The sequence below is a fragment of the Myodes glareolus genome, chromosome 6, assembly GCF_982192425.1.
Source record: "Myodes glareolus chromosome 6, mMyoGla1.1, whole genome shotgun sequence".
In the NCBI taxonomy this organism is placed as follows: Eukaryota; Metazoa; Chordata; class Mammalia; order Rodentia; family Cricetidae; genus Myodes; species Myodes glareolus.
In genome coordinates, this window is record NC_142031.1 from 103,225,926 (window position 1) to 103,245,282 (window position 19,357).

The 19,357-nt window shown below is 40.8% G+C and overlaps 1 protein-coding gene across 1 annotated transcript in view; it reads right to left on the bottom strand.

Moving 5' to 3' along the window:
* Vopp1 (VOPP1 WW domain binding protein) overlaps window positions 1-19,357 on the bottom strand; it is a 75,234-nt gene that overhangs the window by 32,370 nt on the left and 23,507 nt on the right. Inside the window, exon 2 of the mRNA XM_048436687.3 lies at window positions 8,712-8,770. Within this exon, the coding sequence (XP_048292644.2) occupies window positions 8,712-8,770 (59 nt within the window). The remainder of the gene's footprint in view (window positions 1-8,711; window positions 8,771-19,357) is intronic.

Below are 19,357 nucleotides of genomic sequence, written 5' to 3' on the forward strand. Positions count from 1 at the left end.
ACAGCTGACTTGGGGACTGGGGCCTTTAAAGGACAGCGACACAGAAGAGCAGTGCTAGGGAGAATGGGTCCTGTCGGGTGTAGACAAGCCCCAGACAAGCGCATCTCCTTCATCTTTGATCGGAACACTGCCCGTCCTAGGTTCTCTTCCATCCTTTTCCTCGGTCACTCAGTGTATGGCTTCCCTTCCAGCAGTAAGGACTCATTTTCAAAGAGGCATCTTCACATTCCTTCAAGTACATTTATATCTGAACCAGAACCAAGAGCCCTTCTGTCACTCTGCCCCATCACTATGTCAGAGATGTGACTCAAACATGCAGAAGGCCTCTGGAGATATTCAGGTCCAGCATCCAGTGGTCTGTTACTGCACTGATCTTAAGGTCTCCTCAGCATCCTAACAGAGTCAAGTCAAGCATCGCCTTTGAGGTAAAATCTTCTACCTGCCAGCACTTACGTGACTATGGGATTACTTCCCGTTTTCAGTCACTTGTGTTCAGTCAAAAGACTCAATCACTAGCCAGGTAGAAGGCACTTAAAAGCCTTCTTGGGTGGGCAGTACACAGTGTGTGATCATTTCCCTGCCTGGGCCAGAGGGACAGTCATAAATCATGTGGGTGATCCATTAGTTTAGCTCATGATACCCCAGAGAATTAATCAACTTCAATAGAGATTACATCAGCCCTTCTCCACTTTCTCCCATGGCCATAAAAATTCCTCAGATAATAGAATACAATGGCTTTTTCCTTCCTTTCAAACCTCTCTCATTCTCGGAAATTTCTCTCACATTCCTCAGTTGTGACAATGCAGTAATATGACAATATCTCTCACTTTCTAAGAGACTGGAACTTTTGCTGGACCTCACAGCCAAATTAATAATATACCTTGAAGTCACTTAAGATTTAAGACCTATCTCCTACTGTGTACTCAAACTAATTTGCCTTTAAGAGAACAATGTACCAACCAACCCTGCTTGCCTTGGATTCCCCACGTAACCAACTTTCACAACCTAAGCTAATGCAGGGCTGGAATCTTAAATTATGTACTCTCCCATGCCCCTGACCCAGATAATGCAAGTGTATCATTTACGGAGAGCAACAAATACAGAGGTTGAAAACAACTTCCTAAAATCAACTGAAAAGGTCTAAAGCATCCATTTAAGGTTACGGGTTGATAAACAATGATGTTTGCTTTCTGGGTCAGGTGGGGTCCATTGGAATCAGAAACTTAATCCCGTGTGAAAACACAAAAATTTCCCTAAAGCATCCCTTTCCTTCCCCCCCGGTGATGCTTTATATGCTGTTCAAAAAACACAGAGTGAAGTCTTTTGTTAGGGACAGATACCTGTGCAGACAGAAGACACGTTGGCAAGAACAGATTTAGATTCATACAGCAGACAGACAAAGGATGGAAGACACAAGGAACATGAAGTAAAGAATTCAAATCTGGACTGGCTCTTGGCTAAATCACTCCAAGTGGAAGTGTTTTAATTTCTTTCCTGAATGTGGCAACAAGGGATTATTGGTGACCCAGCGAATCATTAACACATACAATTCATGCATGCATTTTCTCACATTGGAAAAGTTCTTTTTAAATTTTTTAAAATTTTATTTATGCGTACTGATACATCATTTCCCCACTTCTCCCTCCAACTCCTTTCATGGTCCTTGTGTTCTCCCCTAAATTCATGAACTTTTTTTCCTTTAATAATTGTTGTTACACATATATTTATATCTGTGGTAGTTTAAATAAAAATGTCCCCCCAGGCCCATAGGGAGTGGCACTTTTAGGAGGTGTGAACGTGTTATAGCAGGTGAGGCCTTGTTAGAGGAAGTGTGTCACTGGGGTGGGCTTTGAGGTTTCAGATGCTCAAGCTACGCCCAGGGTGCCACTCTCTTCCTACTGCCCAAAGGTTCAGATGTAGAACTCTCAGCTTCCTCTTCAGCAAACAGACTTATCTCTGAACTATAAGCTAGCTCCAATAAAAATGCTTCCTTTATAAAAGTTGGCGTGGCCATGATGTCTCTTAACAGCAACCTCATTTGTTCAGAATCTTTGTTTTTTGAGTTCTTTGTTATATATTCTGACTATTAACCCTCTCTATATATAACTAGTAAAGATTCTCTTCAACTCTGTGGGCTTCTTCACTCTGCTGATGTTTTCTTTGCTGTATAGAAGCTTTTTATCATTACGAGGTTCTACTTCTCATTTGCTAGCCTTAAATCCTTGACAAAGGGAGCCCGACTCAGAAGACCCTTTCCTACACCTAAATCTTACCCAAAATGTGTTCTTCTAGCACTTCCAGGGTTTCAGGATTAACACCGAGGTTTTTGTTCCATCTGGAGTTAATTTCTGTGTAGGCTGGAAGACATGGGTCTAATTTCATTCTTCTATATAGGGACATCCGTTTTTCCCAGCACCATTTGTTGACGATGTTGTCTTTTCTCCAGTGTGTATGTTTCCGGTATTTTTGTCAACTATCAGAAGGTGGTAGTGTGTGGACTTGCTTTTGGTTCCGCTAGTTGTTCTATTGATCTACATGACAGTTTTTGTGCCAGGGCCATGCTTTTTATGACTGTTGCTAAGCAATATACGCCACAAATTTCAAGTGGAAATCCTTCCAGCACTGTTCTTTTCTTGGCTCTGGGTTGCTTTGGCTACCCAAGGACTTTGTGGGTTCATATGAGTTTTAGGATATTTTTGTCTGTCTCTGAAATATGTTGTGGGGGTTTTGACTGGGACTCCATTGAATCTGCAAGTTGTTTCTGTTAGAATGGATTTTTTTTTTTATAATAATTCTAAAGAGCATGGGAGGTCTTCCTATTTTCTCATGCATTCCTCAATTTCTTCAGAGATACAGTTTTAATTGTAGGTCTTTTACCTCCTTGGTTAGATTTATTACTAGATTTTCTTGAGTGGGAGTGTCCCCATGATCTTTCTCAGCATGCCTATGTTGATACATATATAGAAAGGTTACTAGTTTTTGCAATCTGGCTATGAACTCTGCCACTTTGCTGAAATCACTGATGATTTCCAGAAGTTTTCTCTTGTAATTTTGGGTATCACTTACATATAACATCCTCTGCAAACAGGGATGATTTTACTCATTTTTATCCCTTTGATTTACTTTTATCTGGCTGCTTTAGTGCTAGAGCAATTTTACTCAAAAGGAATGGGGATAGTGAACAGTCCTGTCTTGTTCCTGATTTGAATAGGGTTGTTTGAGGTTTTTTTTCCCATTTTGCATAAATATTGGCTGTGTATTTGTCATGGACTACCTTGATTATGCTGAGGTGCATTTCCTCCAGTCTTATACTCTCTAGGACTTTAATTTTGCTAAAATTCAAGTTCTTATTGCGTCTACTTAAACAATCGTGCGGGTTTTGTCTTTTAAATCCATTTATATGATTTATTGCATTTATTAGCTTACATGTGTCAAACCATCCCAGCGTCTCCAGAATAAAGCCAACTTGATGACAGTACCTGCCTGTATTTGGGTTGCAAGTACTTTTCCATCATGTTCATCAGAAATTCTGGCTAGGAGTTCTGAGGTTTTATTGTGTTTTTAACTGGTTTTGGTACTTATAGAAGGAATGTAGAAATGCCCCTTCCATTTCTATGTTTGAATGATTTAAGAAATATTGACTGGAGATTCAGGAAAGTCTGATAGAAATCTCTACCAATTTATTTAGGCCTGGGTGTTTTGTTTGTTTGTTTGTTTTTTTAAGAAGTCTTCTATCACTGTTTCAATCTATGTATTTGTTACAGAGCTGTTTAGGTGGTTGCTCTCTTGTTTTAACTTTGGTGATTTTCATGAATCTAGAATTTTTTCCATTTATTTTAGATTTTGTAACTTAATGGACTCCATGTTTGTAAAGCATTCCTTTGTAATATTCTGAATTTATTTGGTATTTGTTGTAATGTTTCTTTGTTAATTTCTGATTCTGTTCATTTGAGTCTTTCTTCTCCTCCTCCTCTTCCTCTTCTCTTCTTCTTCTCTTTCTTTTTTGTTAGCTAGGCCAACAGTCTGTCAATCCTGTCTAACTTCTCAAAGAAACAGGCCCTAGATTCATTGATTTTCTGTATTATTTTCTTTGGTTTTATTACATTAATTTTCCTGTGGTTTTTACTATTTCTTCTCAAATACTTAATCTGGGATTGGTTTGTTCTTTTTTTGCCCAGACTTTTGATTTGTGTTAAGCCATTTGTTTTTGCGCTCTCTATTTCCTAGTGTGGACGCTTAGAGATGGACCTTCTCTCAGGACTTCTTTCCAATGTGTCCCAGGGGTTTCGCAGTGTTGCATTTTCATTTTCACTTATTTCCAAGAAAACTTTTCTTTCTTGATTTCTTCTTTGACACATTCATTATTCAGTAATGTATTGTTTAGTCTTAATGTGTCTCTGTAATTACTAGAGATTTATCAGCACTTGGTCAAATAGGATACACAGAATTATTTCAGCTTTTCTAAATTTATGATTTGTCTTGTATCCCGGTATTTAATCTATTTTAACAAAGCTCCCACCGGTTGCTGAGTATAATGGGATTCTTCGGTGTTTAGGTGGAGGACTCTGTAGATATCTGTTAGGTTCATGTGTTTGATGCCAATCAATCCTAATGTTTCTGTTACTTTCTATCCAGGCCACCTGTCTTTTATTAGAGACAGTGAGGCACTGAAATCACCTACTACTAAGGAGTTGAAGCTAGTCTGTGTCTTGAAGTCCGACAGTATGTTCTTTCTGAAACTGGTGTCCCGGGTTTGATTCATATAATGTTTAGAACAGCAATGTCTTTTGATTAACTGTTCCTCTGATTAAAACGAAGCGGCTTTTTGCATCTCTTCTGATTAGTTTTAAATGAAAATTTATTTTGTCAGATATTAGGTTCTTGACACTTCCTTGCTTCCTGGACCATTTACTCAGAATAACTTTTTCTAGCCTTTCCCTTGAAGCGGTGCTTATCTTTAAAGCCAAGTTTCTTGTACGCAATGGAAAGGAGAGTTTGTCTTGTGTGCCACTCAACCAACCCTCGTCTTTTTATTGGGAGTTTAGGTCATTAATATCTAAGGTTATTGTGAAGTAGAAAACGGTAAAAAAAAAAAAAGAAGAGCAATTATTAGACTTAATTAAAGCACTGTTTGTATTATTCATTTCCAAGCATGACTTCATTTTGCTACCTGGAACAGAATGATCTGGAGAAATACCTAAAACACAATGGTTTGTTGCCCTTAAAGACCTGACCACAAAAGCTTACACCATTCGATTATGACACATGCCTTTAAAAAAAAAGCTGACTGCCATATATGCTCCTGTAAAATCTCACTTGCTTGCTCATCACACCGTGTGGTTTTAGAGAATAAAATGAGAAGGGAAACTGGGCCTGGGACCAAGGCACTTCAGGAGCACCCTGGCTTCAGGCCACCAGTGAGCACATCTTCTCTCTCCCACTCTCAACGGTGTCCAAGTGCTCATTCCAGAAAGAAACCCACATTAATTATTGAACTGTTTACATTGATTACTGTGATCTTATTGGTGTTTTTGGTGTTGCTGTTGCTGCTTGTGTCCTTAGTTATATTTCTGGTGCCAGTCATTACAGCCTCATGTGATTTCTTTTGGTAAGCCCTTGGCTATTCATTCTTATTCATAGCTTTCATCTGAAGCATTGCTTCTAGTAGTCACTATCAGGCTGGTTTGGTGGACATGAATCATTTTAGCCTGTTTCTATCATGGAAACTTTTTCCCTGATCCCTCAAACATGGCAGGCAGTTTTGTTGGATACAACAGTCTATGTTGTCCATGGTCGTTTAGAACTTAGAATACTTTGTTATCCTGGCTTTTAAAGTTTCCATCGAGAAACTAGCTATTATTTTGATGGGTTTCCTATATATGTGAATTGTTTTATTTCCTCTTGCAGTTTTCAACACTCTTGTTCTGTTCTGTATATTTAGTGTTTTGACTATTATATGACATTTTTTTTTCTGGCCCTTATCAATCTGGTGTCATATGTGCCCCTTCATCTATATGGATTTGTCTTGTCTCAACTTGTGGAAACTTTCTTCTGTGACCTTGTTGAATATCAGATCTATTCCATTAACCTGAAATAATTCTCCATCTCTGTCTATAATTTGAAGACTGAGTCTTCATGTTTTTTTGATTTCCTTTAGATTTTAGTTTTGTTTTCTAAGTTGTTATTTTCTTTGCTTATGTGGTCTAGGTCTTCTACTCTAGCTATGCTTGAGGAATGCATAGTCTCTGGCCACTTCCTGGAAGCATCCAGCAGATATAGAGTACGGTAGGTGGTGTAGCCGGTAAGGACTATTCAAGATGCTGGACCAGAGCTGAACGGAGGAGTGCCACTTCCAAGTTGGTGGGCAGGACAGTGCATCAGAGAAGTCAGAAAATGAGGGTGCCAAGCCGATGCCAAGCAGCGGTCTGTGACACATCGAAAGTTGCCTGTGGGTACTGAGGACTGGAAGGAAGAGGCTGACTCACCCTTCAGGAGACGGCTGGGGAATGGCCCAGAACATGCCAGCATTTAATGGCACTCAGAGTAAAGAGAAAACCACTATTTAAAATTGGCTAAAGTGTTGAACCTTGATTTGGATGTTTTTAAGTAGAAAGGGGACATGAAAAATTAGACAGAGGAGAGAGGAGAACAAGAGAAAAGCCTGAACAAAAAGAGTCTTTGTGGTTTCAACAAGCTCCAGAGGGCCGTTTCCAGGTAGAAGAAGAAAGACAGGACGAACAGAGGCAGAAGGCTGGCAGCTATGGGTTTTCAGGGGTGATTGTGAAACTAAACAGATGACACGATGTGTAAAGGAAAACACCCACCAATCCAACATCCTAGCCATTAGAGTGTCTCGACTTTGAGAACTGAGCAACTGAGGGTTTTAGGACCTTTTTCTACCACTGGAAGAGAATGAAGAGGGAAGGACAAGAGCAGGACATTGCTCCGCAAAAACGTCCTGAAATCATCAGTGAGCATGTCAAGGGATAAAGAAATAAACTAGCAAGTAAATACAACAGTAGCCGCCACTATCAACTTCTGAAAAACCTGACGAACAAAGTAAGGGGGAAAGCATGTTTTCAAAGAACATCATGCTGAAAGAAGCAGCTGTTAACACACATTAACACAAGAAGCTGAATAAAGGAAACAATGTCCAGCAATAGGAAAGTTTTATGCTGAGAAGCACCAAATATTTTATCTCCTCATTTTTTTCCTGTAAGTACTGTTTTCAACATAACAATCTTCAAAGTCCTGATGTTGCTGTTTAATTTTCCCAGCAGGTTCTGTCTTCTAGCTGCAAAGGCTCTCTTTCAGGACCCGCTCCCCAAAGCAGGCAGTTAAGAACCTCCCCCCTTTTTTTCAGTAGAAAATCTGCAAAAGACCCTGGCAACTATCTAGGCTTCACAGCAACACCCCTTGTCCCACTCTATACTCCAAGCAGGACAGGTCAGAAAAGTGTGGCCAGGACAATTAAGAAACAACCTTTGTTATTACAGATGTCCTCAGTTGTCTGCATGACCTCCATGGATGCTGCAATGTAAGGATGCTCAAATTTCTTGTAAAATGAACTAGCATTTGCATGTAGCTATGTCACATCTGCAGTAAATGCAGAATCATCTCTAGATCGCTTATACCTAACACAATATAAGAAGTACTTGGATAATACTTGCATTGGTTAGAAAACAGTGATGAAATTTCAAAGTCTGAACGTTCAACACAGGCATAATTTTGCATTATTAAAATATGTAGAGGATTACAAAACCCATGATAGAGAGAGGTGACTATATTATGTATTTCCTGTTCAATTACTTCACATGCCCCAAAACCTCATAGATACAATGTTTCTGTTATAATAATTTATGTGCACTTCTGAAAATTCTCATATCTGACAAAATTTCACACTACAATAACAAAGCTTTTAGGGAAATTTGTTTGACTTATTTGACCTCAAACCTACGGCACCTCAAAACACAATTAAAGACAGTAGCCAATAACCTGGAGCAACAAGCCACCTACCTTAAAAGGGCACCTGGCTCTCTCTATATATAGTTAGCAACTAACACCAGACAATAGTTAAAAAAAATACTATAAAAGAGAGAAAGAGCTAACAAGTGACTTAATTACAGTGAGCCTTACTGGTGTACAGGATGGAATATCACCCGTTTGAGCCAAGGCCATGACTCTATCTATCTTGGAGGAGGATAATCATTGTAAAATCTCAAACCCACCCTCTTTCTCTCCCTCCCCCTACCACACACACACACACACACACACACACACACACACACACACACAGAGTAACCAAGTTGAGGCCCTTTCTTCTCAAGTTCAAGGCCATGAGTCTACTCCTAATATCTTTATTCTTTTTGTCTAGGAAAGTTATATAAACCAACACCATGTCTGTCTTCTACAGACATCACTACATCACCAATCCTGGAGGAACTAATCTCCTAGCAAAGCAGAACATGTAGCATTTCAGAATCTCAGAGTTACTCATCTTCGGTTGAATGGCTCTGGTGAGGTGACCTGCTGTCCATGAGAAAAAGCAGGCATAAAACCTTGTGAGGGTGGAGGGGGGCGGAGTTGGGGGTATGCAGGCCACACTTGGACTTTCCCTACCCAATAATCTAGTCCTATACCTACTACAGAAACTCCTCCCAGAGGGGGGAAAAATGAGCACAATCAAATGAACAGAAAGGCACAATACTTACATATAGTATGTGGGATAGAGTCCTTCAAAATACCAGCAATGTTTTTTGGCTTCTGTGCACTAGAAATAAAAGCAAAAGAAAAAAATCTCTGTCAGTGGTAAGTAACTTACACACTACTGAGAAGGTCTCAGGAAGTTAACAAGGAGAGAACGGCAATGGCGGGAAGCACAAAAAGCCAGCAGATGAAAAGCAATAAATGGCAGGGAGAATTTCATCCCCTCCCTTCCTCAGAGTCGTTTTACTTCTTCAAAACATTTTTAAAGGAAAGGAAACAAGTAACTATTTTTCTAGCTTTCCATATCTCTAAATACACTAGATACAAACATTTCCTTAAAAGGGTAAATGAGAGACAATCCTTTGGAGATGAGGGTTAGTGCTAGAAACCAAACCTACAGCCCTATGTACTCTAGGCAAGCACTCTAACCACTGGGCTATGCCCCAATCCCACTTAAAAATGTATGACACTTCAGAATAGTAAATAATAAATAAAACAAAGCCCCAGAACTATTATTTTTTTCCCCAAATGTTTGTATTTGGCAGACATCTCCCCTATCCTGTCACCATTTCCAGATCTTTATGCTTCACAAGATCATGGAAGTCACATTCCAACTATCACTCCACAATGGGGACCCTTGTCTGCTGGACAGGGCAAGCCAGGTGTCCTCAGTAGCACACAAGAGTTCCAGCCCAGGTGTTCCCTTAGATGCAAGAAAGGAAAGGGCTGCCACTACGGCCTTCCTGAACCCCTCTTCCTACCCAACTGCATCTCCTTGGGGCTGGACCACCAAGTGGCACTGACACAGGCTCCCCCTTGTTCTTCCTATCTGCTCTTCCCAGCCATTCCTCCCAGGTCAGCTGCATTCCTTTGAGAGTCCCCAATGACCTTACAGGGACTCCATAAACACCACGCTTGGCTGGGACCCAGGTCGGCTGCCCATTCTCTTCCATTCTAGTCTCTCTGGGGTACACCTAATCTGAGCAGTCCGCACACCTCAGCCCATCCTCCCAGCACATCCTATTCCCTTGGGGCTCCCCGCCATCCACGGCCAGACCCAGGGTACACGCACTGCTTCCTCTGCTGCCCACCATAGGACCTACTTAAAAGACATTCAGAATCAGTGCCCTGCCTCCTAATGTCCTTAAGACAGTGGTGGACAGTGCTAAATCTCTGATTATTATTCACCAGTATTGTATGAACTGTTGATTGGGTGTTTTTTTCTATTAGACTCTGAAGGATTCTAAGTATTAGACCCTTTTTTTCCATTTTAAGAAATATTGCTTGTAACAAGCCTCATCCTCTAACTTCTAAAAATAATTGACAAAGTGATGCTGGAAATGAGAGCGTCCTCCAAACCAAGACTGAGCAGTTAGCACTTAGGGAATGGATGGAGAGTCAAACAGAAGAGTTTAAGCACACTGTTCCTCATCACTAATAGCACTTCAGAGACCTTGAGGATTTCTCACAAGCAATATTTCTCCAAGTCAACCACTCTCTTAAAGACTATGGGGACATGTACACTGTAAGATACAAGCTAGTCTCAACTACATATCCCTGAAAAAATTCTGTGATCACTGATCACTTTATGAATACAGTTTCTCTACTTGCTTTGGATTTTAATTAAAGAGATGCATGACGGCAGATGCTGTGAAGACCCGAAGTCAATTAAGATAAAAATCTTTATCTCCTAAGGATGAAATTATTCAATAACCAAAATTAAAAGTCCAACAAAAGGAAATGTCTATACAGTAAGAATAATATCATTAAACAATTGAAAAGTTGGCAGAAAGAAAGATACAAGGAAATGATCAACTTCTACAATAGAAAATTATAAAACAGAAAACTGGTCCCCTAGAAAAATCTAGGGAAGGGAGGGCTCCAAATCTGGAAATCAGAGCAGCCACTGCTCTCTTACAGACTACAGATAGTTGTGGGGAAAGGAAGAAAGGCACAAACCAAAAACTTCCTTTTCTGGCCCAAGAATGGCCACTGCTAGGAGTAAGCAAACGGTGAGTAGCTGAGGTGTTCCACAAATGCAACCATATGGCCAGTCATTATCGGGGTCTCCGCGGGCATTGACAGTGATCTAGGAAAACAAATGTCTTTCTTGCTGATTACTGTGGTTTGGCGAAAGTATCACCATTTAGGAAACTTTCGAAATGACTTCTCCATGATTAACAATAATAAAGACCTTATATTAGTCACTAAGAAAAGATAAGCATTCTAATAAAAATATTAATAGAAAAGAAAGTTCTGATATCCCCTATGTATGAGACTATTTTTAAAAACAGGACAAGACATATAATGCTACAAAAAGAATAAATGTGCCTGAGGATTGCAATTTTCCAACACACATCAAGAACTTTTTTATTTTTTATGTTTGTTTATTTTTCTGTAGCAGGACTAAACCTTGAGCCTTGCCTGTGAGGCATGTGCTCCATCCACACACCCAAGCCCAGCCTCCCCCATAATTTGTTCTCATTCTGAGACAGTTGCCTACACATTGAAACTCTGCCCCAGGGAGGCCCTGAAATTGTCATCCTCTTGCCTCAGTTTCTCAAGTATTTGGGATGAAAAGTCCAACAGTTATATAAAAAGAGTTTAAATGGAGCTACCCTATAATGGGGGCAACAATGCCCTTACTAGATATTGCAGGCTAGCAAATATAAAGTTCATGCCAGGAATGGGTTACCACTGTTAGAGTTGTTAGCCAGTGGGATCCCATAGTGCCCCAAACATTAGAGGCTGTTGCTACTACTTTTGGTTATCCTCCAGAGTGTAATGGTAAGGCTCCTTCATTCCTACTGGCTAACTTTCATAGTGCTCAAAGGCCATGTCCATGCTACCATAAATCGTACCCAGCTGTGAACTCTGAGAGGTTCAATAACACACAGTATGCCAAGATATGCTCTGTGCAACAGTGGTTTGAATGCCATGGGAGTAACCAACCACTTCCGGTTGGATTTAAGGTCCATTCCATATGTTGAACCCTATCTTGTATCATTATCAGGGCCAAGAACCTGTGGTTAGACAGGTCATGGGCCCCAAGGAAGACCTTACTATCATTACTGTGCTAAATGGGCATAGTAGTAACCCACCCCTAATGCCCACATAAATCAGTACCTCTCTCAACCCTCATCTGAGAAGCCTCTTTTTGTTGACTAACATTGTGACCCACAACTGGACAATGTGCAGATAATAAGAGACTTTAGAGTATTCAATCCCAAATGGGACATCTTTATCTCAGCCCCTCCTCCCAAGGCTCAGGCAGGGATCACAGAAGCATGGGGAAGTAAAAGGAGTGTAAGAGCCAAAGGCAATGAACACCTACAAGGAAACAGTATGCTACTGACACAGGACAGTTGAACAAATTAACTCACAGCAGTGGCCGTAACATATACAAAACCTGAGCAAGCTCAAGCCAGATAAAATCCTAGCATGAAGAAGCGATCCAAGGCTTTCTTAGAGGGCCTGAGACAGGGACAAAAGAAAACCAGTCTGTATCGTTGCCCAGGGTCAGACTTGGCAAGCTTCAGTCTTGGGATGGGACTTGCCTCAAAGAAGTTAAGGCTTGGAGCTTTTCTACCTGAAGAGACTGGAGTTATCAGTTCTAAGGTCTCTGTGTGCTGTCTGCAATGCTCTTGAGTTAGCTATGTCCCCCTTGGGCAGTGTTGCTTGGTTAACCTCCTGCTGGCCTCATCCTATCATATGGCAGTTTCTGTAGATGCTGTCCCAAGGCTCCCTGAGAAACAGTATATAAAATGATGTACCTCTTAATAAATCTGATTGGCATAAGACAGAGCTTGTATAAGAATTGCCAATCCAAACTTTTCTATGTTCTTATCCCCTGATCTTCAAGTCCTCTCTCAGGACCTTGTCACTAAAGAACAACCTGCTTGCCTGGATCAATGTACCAATATAGTCAAGAGAAGTGACCTTTTATGTGGTAGCAGAGATGTTTTTCTAATGTATATTTTGATAGTCTCCAAGTTCTTTTATGAAACTCTTAACATTTTGTCTTCAATTATATATTAGAATGTATTAAAGAGCTAGAAAGTACATATGAAGAGATATTTAAGATATAAAAATAGAGCCATTTAATAAAGAAAACCATCCAACAAGGAATTAAATAAAAACTAACATGGGCGAAGACTATGGAAAGTACTATGTAAAGGAAGAAGGATGTGCCAAGCAATACTCACATAGTCAGCAATTGAGGCTATAAAAGGGTTAACATGGAAAATGTTCACCAGTCAAAATATTACTAAGTTGAAACTAGTGAAAATAAATATTCATACATGTAGAGAGTCATTTTTGAATGGCATAATCTTTACGATTACTGCAAAAATATCTCTTGAGAACTGAAGTTCAAGGGGGGGTGGGTGACTGTTTTGCACCCACACTTGTCCCTTAAGTTCTTCAACTAGCCAGAATTTGCTGTGTGGGAGACAGGAGGAGCATAAGAATGCAAGTCCGTGCAAAGGGCAGGAGCCACTGAACGTCCTCAACTACACTCAGGCACTTGGAAGGGCTGCTCACGCCCTTGTGAACAGAGTACTGAAAATCTTTCTAGCAACCTTTAAGACACAGCTGTAAAATATAATTCAGGAGGCAGTTGGGGGAAGCAAGTTCCAGCTTGATTGACTGAGTTTTAATCTGTGGACCACCCACGCTGTCCAAATGCACCGCTGTCTCTTTTTAAGAGTCAATCCAAGGGCTGCAGAGATGGTTCCGTGCTTAAGGGCAACAGCATTAGCTGTCAATTAGTCTGGTGAACTCCAGGAAATGGGTTCAGCGGTACTCTCTTCACCCCATGCCAGTTTCACAAAGCTTTCTGTCCCCAGAGTTCTGCAACCAACTCCATCTCCTATCTCATTTCCAAGAGGTACTTTCTGGCTTTCTATTCTACAGTCTTGCCTTTTCTACAAGGTTCAATAAAGGAATCCATTTCAGCTACATTTTCCTCCTGGATTCTGTCTGTGTTACTGCACTTCATTCATTTTTAGTTCTTTGTCCCACTGTGTGGGAGCCCCATTCACAAGTTGGGAGACATCTGGGTTGTTCCTATGTCAGGCGAATATGCCTGCTGCTGCTACTGATGACAGGTGATAGAAACAGGACAGGCAGCTGAGAGACAAGCCTCAATTCTTGACCTTGGACAGAGACAGGAAATGTCTTAGAATAACACCGGCTGTAGTCCAGAAATGCCAAAAGTGCTTGGGGGATCTACTCCCTGCTCTGATTTCTAAATGGTTTTGGTGTTACTTCTTCAGAAGGAAGACTGCTACAGAACGGAGCAGCTGGACCCTAACTCCCATTTCCCTGGTGACACTACAAAACATCAGATTTGCTGCTCCTTAGAACTTAAGTTGTCGTGTAAAAAGGTGACCTTTTCAGTGAGGCAAAGGCAAAAGAACAGAATTTAGCTTCCTGCTCTGGGCACAGAACAAAAGCCACTGCTATCTCTTTTTAAGAGTCGATCCAGGGGCTAAAGGGACGAAGGTTCAGTGCTTAAGAGCATAGGCAGCAGGGGCTCTTCCAGAGGGCAGGGTCCAGGTCCCAGCACCCACAGACTGGCTCACAACTGCTAATTCCAGTTTCAGGGGTTCACCTCTCCAATGTGGTGCAGACTTACCATATGGCCTAAACACCCATACAGGAGTGTGGTGGCACACACCTTTAATATTGGGGCAAGAAGATCTCTGTGATTTTGAGACCAAACTAATCTACACAGTGAGTTCCAGGACAGGCAATGCTATGTAGAGTTACTGCCTCAAAAAGAAAACAAACAAACAAAAAAAACCAAAAACCAACTTAACCCAAACTGACCTGCCAATCACCTGGCCCACCCCTAGCACCGTGTCCCTCAGGACTTCTGAGTCACCTGACATGCTCAGGAGAGGGAGAGATGTTTCTATGTGATTATGCTTGTCCATAAGTCTTCCTTATGCAGCTGTCTGTAGAATTTCTAATATATAGCACTGTGGTCCCTCTGCCATGTGGCCTGCCCACTTTCCTGCATCCTAATTTAGAGAAGTCTAACTCTCCCTACCCCTTTTTAAATCCTCTTTTTGGATACTGACCGAAATCTGAGAACATTTTCCCTGACACACCCCGGGCTTTCCCACTCATTCGCTGATCCTCTGAGATCTCATCACCCTACACCATGGTTTGTCAACCCCATTAAAATTCCTGCCCTTCTCATTCCCTCTGCTCCATCTGCCTACTCTAAGGGGCTACCAAGATTTCCAGTCACCCCAAGCATGCCAAACATGGCTCTGGCAAGTCTTACCCTTCTCCCCCACCCTCTCTGCCTTGCTAAAAACTGTTAGATAACATCCCTAAAGCTAGTCACCAAGGTCTATTACCTTATTTGGCTACTTCCTCCTCTTGACACTGACTACCAAAGTCCAAATATCAAAGTATTAAGTCCAGCAACCAAAAGCTTCCCTTGGCTCACTTAATTAACATATCCACTTAAAATTAAACACCTCATCCTAACACAGGGTTTCCCCTTTTACCTTTATAAACCACCATTTGCCTGTGGACCACACATATTTTCCTCCATCCAGGGACAGTCCTTTATTCCTCTAGGGCAAATATACCTTCCCTTTCTCCCTTGTTCCCTTCCCCCTTTCCCTCATCCTCTATCTCCCGTCTTTGTTCCTGGGCAAATAAACTTCCTTTGTGCTGAGAACTTGGTCTTGGGCTGTCTTGAGCCTATATCAGTCCCTTTACCTTTCCTGTTGTTTGCTCTCAAATTCAAACAAAATTATCCTTGAGCTTCCTTCTGAGTTCATTTTTAAATTATTTTCTTATTAAGACTAGGAACCCAAAAAGGAAACTCAGTTTCCCTGGTAACTCGACAAACATTTGCATGCGTGTCCTCATATCCTGGGTAGATGCCTAGGAATGGAATTCCTAGGCAACAAGACTCAGCATATATAATTTTGCAGTGTCTTCTTTAAAAGTGATAAGGTTTTGAACTTTCTGGGTTGAGGTGACCCTACCATTTCCTGGTCTCCTGATTATCTGAGAAAACAGGTATTCATCTCTACTCATGGCTTCCTGATAGCAGTTTGTGAAATTGTCACCGTTTTCCACACAGTTACATCACCTTAGAGCCACACTAAACATGCAACAGAGCTCAAGTTTCTGCACATCCGATGATTATCATCTCTACGTTTGACATTAACCATCTGGCACCATGCTAGTATCTCATGGTGGCTTAGTTGCCATTCTCACAATCCCTAATAATGTATACTTCTTATTCCAGCCATGTTAAATGAAGGGAAATAGTAACTGATATTATGTATGTAAGGTGCATGTGTGTGTGTGTGTGTGATTAACCACAGATGATTTTCATATGAAATTCCACTTAAGATCATGGTCACCCTGAGAGTCGTGTGGGGTATCCATTTATGAATAAGCAAAGGCCACCAAAGAGTGGCTTGCAAATGCAACGTGGAAAGCAAATACAAAATTGGAGCAAGTTATGTTGGTTTCAAATGTGTGTCTGTTTTCTCTAAACACTCTATGGATATCACAATTTCTTGTGCCACCAACAACCAATCATCCTACCTTTTACAATATCTGCAACATCTTGCATAGGAACTGGCATGAGATTTACTATAGAAATTATTTTACTAACAGAAAATGAAACTGATATCTGAACCCAAATGAAAGAGCCTCAACTCCAATGACCTTTGTGATTTACTATCTTTCAGCACTCTTGTGGGTATCCACAGGTTCATATATTTTGAATGCTTGGTTCCAAGTTGATGGAACTCTTTGGGAAGGATTAGGGGCATGGCTTTTTTTCCCTTTTTTTTTTTTGGAGGAAATTCATCACTGGGGGCAGGCAGCCTTTGAGGTTCAAAATTCTGGGCCATTCCCAATTAGTTCTCTCTGCCTCACACCTGAGGATCAATAGAGTTCTCAGCTACTGTCCAGTACCATGTCTACCTGACTGCTGCCATTCTCACTGTCATGGCTGCCATAGACTCTAACCCTCTAAAACCATAAGCCCCAACTTCTTCTTTTTTTCTTTTTTTACAGTATCAAAATTCTCTGTTTATTTTCCATCTTTACCTGGTTTTTTTGTATATACTCTATTTTATTTTTAAGTTTTGTTTTTCATTTATTTATTTATTTATTAAAAATTTCCACCTCCTCTCCGCCTCCCTTTTCCCTTCCCCTCCCCACCTCTCCCTTCCTCTCTAGTCCTAAGAGCAGTCAGGGTTTCCTGGCCCATGGGAAGTCGAAGGTCCAAGCCTATGGGTAGCAGGGAGTGGAATACTGTGGTCTGAATGAGAATGGGGCATATAGACTCATATATTTGAATTCTTGGTCCAGAGGAACTGTTTGGGAAGGATTGGGGGGGGGGTATGATCTTGAGAGAGAAAGTGTGTCACCAGCTAATTCTGTCTCATTCTTATGAATCAAGAAGCAATTCCCCAGCTCCTACTCCACTGCTATGCCTGCCTGCCTGCTGCTATGCTAACTGTCATGGTGGTCAGGTTCTAACTCCACAGAACCAGCCCCATATTAAACTTCTTCTTTTATAAGTTGTTCAGTCACAACAAATGAAAAGTAACTATGACAACACCTAAACAAAACACTATCGTTTACCACATCTCCAGGAACAAAACCAAGGCACCAGATGCATAACAACTTTGCTAAGACAGTCACCATTCTGTGCTTAGAAAAGCCAACCCTCCACAAACAAGCCACAGAGAAAAGGAACTCAAAACCCAAGCAGAGGACAACTCATAAAAAAAATTCCTTCTTCCCTCTCAGAAAAGAGATCTTAACTTACAAAATTACAAGAATTTAGTGTTTTAATATACAAAAAATAGCTATTTCATGTGTATTTGTGTGCTCTTGCACGTGTGCATGTACAAGCCAGAAGAGGATCTCCTGGACCTAGGGTGGCAGAAGTGTGGGAGTCACCATATAGGTGATGAGAAATCAACCCAGGTCCTCTGCAAGAACAGTAAGTGCTCTTACCTGATGAGCCATCTCTCCAGTCTGTACTTACAGATGTAACTTTAGACCACTAGGTAATATGAAACTAATGTATGAGCTTCAGTTAGAAAGGTTTATGTAATGAATTTTCCAAATGCCACCAAAAACACCATCCTTTAAAACTGAAGACGGTAAAATTGGATAAGAATGCTCTATAAGCAGTAGTGAGACGAAGAGAATCCACCTTTATCTGGGCACTGGGCAAGTATTAAGCATTGCTAAAAACTTCTTAAAAATCATTATTAGTGTCAGGATGAACTTATGCTTATAGTGTAAGCATTTTTGGTGTTTATTTTCCTATGAATAAGTAAAGAACAGAGGAGACAGAATACAGCTCCTTAATCAGTGTTAGACTCTGTCCTGCTGCCCAAGGTGCCTTGAGCAAAAGAACAAACAGTCAGCTAGACTATCCTCATGCCAACGTTAGCCACCTTGAGCAACCTACGAATGCCGAGATACATGCGCAGAACTGCAGCTAAGTGTCCTGGCTCTTGCATGAAGGAAAAGTCCCAGTCAAGGCTGTTTGAAAAGGTATAGTAAACTTTTTGCAAACAGAAGCTTCTGTGAACCATTTCCAGCTGGTCAAAAGGAGAGAACTTCCCCTGGTAGAAGGACATCAGCGGTATTATGGTCTAAGGTGGTGACTGGTCTAAGACACACACCTTAGTGACTCTGACTGGTGAAAACAGCAAGTGGAAATGACAACAAATGGTTAAAGATCAACCTGAAATCAACCTTAATTTTGGTCAATTCTAATAGACACGCTGAAGAGACCAAACTTTCCGATGCTCCCTAAGAATCTACCCCTGTAAACTTACCCCTTCAAACGTAATTACATAGATGCAACCAATTCATTAGGGAATAAAGCCCACAAGTTAGTTTTACAGCCTATAACCAATACACCTGTACTGGTGATACCTGACATGCCTGAGAACTGAGCAGGGCTGGTGATTTTCTTTATGCTTTGCCAGTCAATCTATAAGTCAATCCTTCCAAAACTCAGACTAAGGACCAAACTTTCACCTCTTGTAGATAGAAATACTCAGAAAGATTAAGAACTGTCTTGGACCCAAAAGAAAAATGTTCAAACAAAAAGTAAATAAAGCATTTATAAAACACTGTATACTTCCTCTGCACATCATCTGAGCTATATTTCAGACAGTGTGCCATAGCTTCTGATGACACATATATTCCTGAAAGCCCAGGAATCTCACCTGGATTACAAAAACAAACAAGCCAAACCAAAAGCGTCTTAAGTGAGATTGAAAACTAAAATACGCTTTGGGCTGAGTAAACGAGGGCATCACTCACGATTCTATTCTGGTAACCGACTGCTTCTGGGCTTTGGGTTCTTAATCTACAAAGTAGTAAGAAATGGGGCTAGTAAAAATAGCTTAGTGATATCTTTGGTATTAAAGGTGTCTGTCATTAAGCCTGATAACCTGAGTTCAACTGCTAGAACCAACTTAAAGGAAGAAGAGAACTGACTCCCATGAGTTAATCTCTATACATGTTCCATGGCACATGTTTACACACATGTATCATAGATATAAATAAATAAAAATAAAGAAAGAAGTTATTTGGACTTATGGTTTCAGAGGGTTAGAGTCCATGATGGTCA